Here is a 5,436-nt window from a genome sequence, read left to right on the forward strand (position 1 = left end):
AAATGATTTCAGTAATAATCCAGTATATGATTTAATTCAAATGTTTATTGCAGAAAAAAAGGATGAGGAGAGATACATCCAATTCTTAGGACTCCCTTTAACAGTATACTGTTTTTCAGCGAAGCAAGTTCGTCTTGTAGCTTCCTTGTCGAAAGAAAGCAGACTACATCTCCATGTGGCGGTTCATTTGTTTGTGCGATTCAGGGGTGTGCCGCGAGATGTCACCATAGGCACAATCCACAAGGAGGCATTTTGACCCACGCGGAAGCAGTCAAGTCTCAACCCCAGCCGAGTGTACATCCCGCTCGTGCACGTTGCGCCCATGGCATATATCTTACCGTGTTGACCTTGGTCTGTTATCCACAGCACTCGGAATAAATCTGCTGTTTATTCAAACGCTTTATATGTGCTTTATTAGTATTTCCTAACACCGCCTGCGCTAAAATAATTCCCAGCACACCCAAAAATTGGTGACCCCGACGTGATCGCTATGGTGACTCAAGTGTTGCGCGCGAAATGTTTTTATATTTATTGTGTGGAAACGGAAATTTGCAGTGCTCGCCGTTTATCTAAATTTGGAAGTGCTAGCTAATCAAGCGGGCCTAACGAATATATGGCCGACAATACAGACGCCGTCAACCACGTGGTCATGCGGGTGCCGCCATTTTGTCTGGAGAAGCCACAGCTCTGGTTCGCCGAACTCAAAGGGAATTTTCGCCTCGCGGGCATAACTGATGATACTGACACGTTTTGGGTGGTTGTGGCGAATCTCGACACCCGTTACGCACAAGTGGTCGAGGACATAATCGTCAACCCTCCATTAACGGACAGGTACAAGCGGTTGCGAGAAGAATTGGCCTGGCGGGTTTCGCCGTCCGAGGAGCAAAGGATCAAGCAACTCCTCGGGAAGGAAGATATGGATGACCACAGACCGTCGCAGTTTCTGCGGCATCTTCGCTCTTTGGCTGGCGGGGCCGTTCCGGACGACCTTTTACGGACAATTTGGTTGAGCCGCCTGCCGCGTCCCGTCCATGCCATTTTAATCACCCAGGCATCTACGAGCTTGGCAGATCTCGCCGCCCTGGCAGACAAGGTAGCGGAGGTGACTCATTCGCCGTTCGCTGCCGCAGTGGCCCTTAACCCAGTTATCAGTGCACCGATGGAGAAAATAGAAATCCTCTCTCAACAAGTGGCAGCGCTCGCCAAAGAGCGCGGCGCGCACTCGCGTCCCCGTTCCAGCCCTCACTTCATTCCCAGCGAGGCCAAGGCATCTGCTGGTGCCACCGCCGGGGAGTAACGCCACTAAGTGTACCCTTCCCTGTTCGTACGACGCAGGGAAACGAAGCGGGCAGTCCTTGAGGGCGGCAGGTTACTGCTTACACCTATCCAACCGTCTTTTTGTCGTTGGCGCCGCGTCCAGCGTCAAATTCCTTGTAGATACTGGTGCCGATATCTGTCTACCCAGTCACGCGGCTCCGTGAGCGTCGAGAGGAGTCTGATATTCTGATTTTCGCTGCCAACGACACTCCCATAACCACATACGGATCTTTCACTATCTCCCTTTCCCTTGGCCTCCGGCGTGAATTTTTGTGGAAGTTTGTGCCGCAGCCAATGTGCCGATATGCCGCAGCCAATAATAGGGGCAGATTTTCTCCGCCATTTCAGTCTCCTTGTGGATATTGCTCGTAAACGTTTGGTGGACAATGTGACGACGCCATCGGTTAAGGGCGCCGTCGCCTTTCCCACCAAAGGTCAAGTGAAAGTTATCAGTGGTGCCTCCCCTTTTTCCCGCCTTATTGCCGAATTCCCGGAGATTACAAATCCAATCGAGAGCCCACACTCCACCAAGATGCAAAGGGGTCTGTCGTGAAACGCCTTCCCGGTTTTCAAAAACGCGATCTTTATTACGCAGGAGTTGTTAATATAGTAAATGTAATTGTTGCTATTTTGGAGCTAATTAGCGATAGGTACAATGTCAATGCGATAGCCAACATTCTATTTCAGTTCCATCATTTCGCTAGCTCCGTCACAAAAGTAAATTCACCTATATTTAATGGCATCGTGTGTGATTTCAGTTTTGCCATTATAAATGCAGTAATTTTGGTTTGATCACGTTGCACCCTCTTCCAGTATTTGTATGATTGTTATGATATGTTGATTGGTAAGACGAATGCCAAAATTAAAGTTCCCGTACTCATCTGCTGCGCTCATTTCATGCATTAGGTGGCGCGACATCCTTGCTAAGGCTTATCCCAAAAAAATCAGGAAATTCTTGGCAGTTGTAATTGGCTTGATGGTTACGTCCATGAGCGTCTTGGAAAATATTTTTAAAGATTTCTCCATTATATTGAAATGCGAGAGGCGTGGCGAGGCGGTGGATGCAGCTGTGTGTGAAATCTGAGAGATGGTTACGTAGAGCTCAGCGTCTCCTTCAACCGTTATCAGGAAAGATTTTTCCATTCCTCGGGTCCGTAAAAGCAGCCTTTATAAGAGTAGTCCTTTTTATCTCCTTTTCACTGTCATTGCGGAAAATGTAAATGTTGAGTGCTGTGGGGATCCAAATCCCTTTTTTAGTCCTAAATTTTTATCTACTTTTTTGAAGCATTTCTTACCGTTGGTTCCTCTTTGGTCGAACATTTTGAAGGGCAGAGATAATTTATCTTCATGTGGACCACGATATAGTAACGCAACCGTGGAAAGGTGGTTCGGAATCGTGAAAAAAAACGATTCTGAATTATAATTTACATTTGCCGTGCGGTAGATTTTTGAGGGAAATCAAACCCTATGTCTTCTCTCGTGCAAAGGAAATTTTTTAACAAATCCCCCCCCCCCGCACAAAGTAAACGCCGCAAGACCAGTAAATTTGAAAGTCTCGATAATTTTATGGCGGAGGAGCCTTGGGGAAAACGGAAACGAAGAACAGGAAAATTAAGGGTAACTTCTTTTACTGGAGAAGGGATCACTGATTTCAAAGTGGAGACCGTGAAGCAGCCCGAAATCTTCGTAGATCAAGGGGGACCAATGAAGGAGGCAAGTGATTCCAGTTATTGGGTTAAGAAGGGTGACAGGGTAGCCATAAATCATCGACCTCTTACTTTCCACGGAAATGGCATAGTTTCTGACAATAGTTACTTCGATAACTGTTCGGAATTAGGGTCATACGTTTTAGGATATGTAGGCAAAGATACCCGCATGTACTTGGTAGACTTCCTTTCGCTGTCCCCAAAGCAATGGCTTTGTAATTTCATTATAGATATCTTCGCCACGGTAGTTCTTGAAAAAAACAACAGGGACATTATTTATATCCCTTGCGAAAATTCTAGTTATGCTCTACGAGGGAACTTCACGTCCGAGGGTTTAGTCGCCAAGCTTAAATTCATAGAGAAAATTATATTAATGTCGTTCAATAAAGATCAAAATCTATGGTGCCTATTCGTCGTAAACTTCCGGGAGTTTTTATTCAGTTATTTCGATCCATTGGGCAGCACGGATATGAATTATGCCAGGCATTACAATTTATTCACGACTTTCTTAAAGAAACGTTAAGTAAGGAAAAAATACGTCCCAGTAAACTGAGAGCAAGAAGGGTGCCATTCGGCTAACAGAGAGATAGATGTAACTGTGGGGTGCATACGTGTTTTTTCATGAATCAGATAGCGAAAAATGTGGGAACTGAACAAAAGTTTGCTGCCGATGATTACCGGAACAAAATTAAAACAAATAAATTACAGTCCCTCCATAAAGTTAAATTTTCTTGCGTAGATGAAACTGCCACCGCTTCCGAAAATATAGCTTGGTCGTGTGTACTGTGCACTAAATGGATAACATTAGATATTCAATTACTAGATATGGCAGACAGCTGATTAATTGGCCTTGTGGCTATGCAATCCAATACAAAGGTTAAATTAAAACAAATATATTAGTCCCTCCATAACCAGTGACGCTGTTTATTACCACCAGTAGACTGTACGTGCAAATTAAAAGGACTTGCAAACTTTCCCCTGGCATTCAATTTTTATACAACCAAGTCCCCACGAGTAAAAGGGTAAAGGTACAGTTTATCTATTTGCCTTTCGACCTTGTGCATGAGTGGGTAGCATTCATAACAATGAGTAAATGGTCAGATAAGGCCTCTGTGGATGGAGCGCACACTTGAGTTTGAGTAGGGGAAAGAGATGACCCCAATGAGTGGCAGAATGCACACAGAGGATTAAGCCATCTAACAAGACTGGGGGGTTTCTGATAAGTGGGCCTTTGACCTTCTCAGTAAGAAAATGGAAGGGCCTGGGGCTCCCCAAGGGGAACAGCTGGGTGGCTGTGAAAAGGGCTGCACTATGAGTTTATTGAAAATAAATATATTTTGAGCCACACGTGTCTTCTCATTTCTCCGACCAATCCCTCTCTTGTGAATGAAATGCGAATTTGGTTGCCACGAATGCTCTGTTCAAAGACATAAATTGGATATATGGGTGCTTCGTGCATTTTTGTCATGATTTCTAAAATAATATTTACAGAGCTCTTCAACCTTGTACATTGTCGCTTTCTCTACATTAAACTCTCATTATCAGGAATAATAGTTTTTCTTCAATTTCACCTTTTTATAAAAACAATGAATTGTAAGGGAAATACCAAATGCTCCTGAGCACTCATAAATTTGAACTGTGAAAATCTTTTTGCAGGTTGAGTACCTTTCCTTCTTATTGTTAGTTGGGAATATTTAGTCATCCATAACCCATTTTATCAGTGAATAGTATTTTTGAGTTATGGCAAGTCATATAAAAAATCTTTGGTTATCATTTTATTGAATTAATTTCTGAAATGTTTGTTTTGAGATTTCATTTTTGAGTTAATTCAATGCCACAGTTTAGAATGTTGCTCATTTGTCCATTCAAATCCTGTGCACGGCATGAAAGAGGGTATTTTCATTTTATTTCCAAATCACAATGAATGGCAACTCATGGAAAAGCTCATAGTCTCTTGCAATACTCATCCACTAACCATTTTCCCTTCCTTGAAGGTGCACTAAAACATTTGCAATAAACATGATTCAATATGGTATGTTTTTGGCCAATTACCTGCTCTGAGTTTCCGGACTCCTTTACCCGTAGCGTAAATAGCATAAACATAATTACATGAAAAGTTCTGTAGAGCCATACATATTTTCTTTGCTGTCAATCATGAAACATGAGTAACTTTTTCTTTAACATATTCCCATCAATTTTGAACGCTGCAAAGTAAATTGAATTTACATAAATTTAGTTGCATGAATTTCTATTAAAGCATGTTATATAACCTCTGCAAAGTTTATATATTATCCATCATGTTGTATGTTGCAAATGGTAGCAGTATTTACCGTTTTTTAAGGAAGTTTCTCTAAAATAAGGGAATATTTCCAGTATATAAATATTTCCACACTTGAATAAGGATTAACATTAT

At 42.6% G+C, this 5,436-nt stretch overlaps 1 protein-coding gene across 1 annotated transcript; it reads left to right on the forward strand.

The window, feature by feature from the left end:
• Nucleotides 1-613: 613 nt before the first annotated feature.
• Nucleotides 614-1,297, forward strand: LOC139693506 (uncharacterized). The gene has a single exon (XM_071591694.1). It carries the CDS (start codon nt 614-616, stop codon nt 1,295-1,297), a length of 684 nt encoding a protein of 227 aa, XP_071447795.1.
• Nucleotides 1,298-5,436: the final 4,139 nt, after the last annotated feature.

This window comes from Hetaerina americana, unplaced genomic scaffold (assembly GCF_022747635.1).
Source record: "Hetaerina americana unplaced genomic scaffold, ioHetAmer1.1.p SCAF_5, whole genome shotgun sequence".
In the NCBI taxonomy this organism is placed as follows: domain Eukaryota; kingdom Metazoa; phylum Arthropoda; class Insecta; order Odonata; family Calopterygidae; genus Hetaerina; species Hetaerina americana.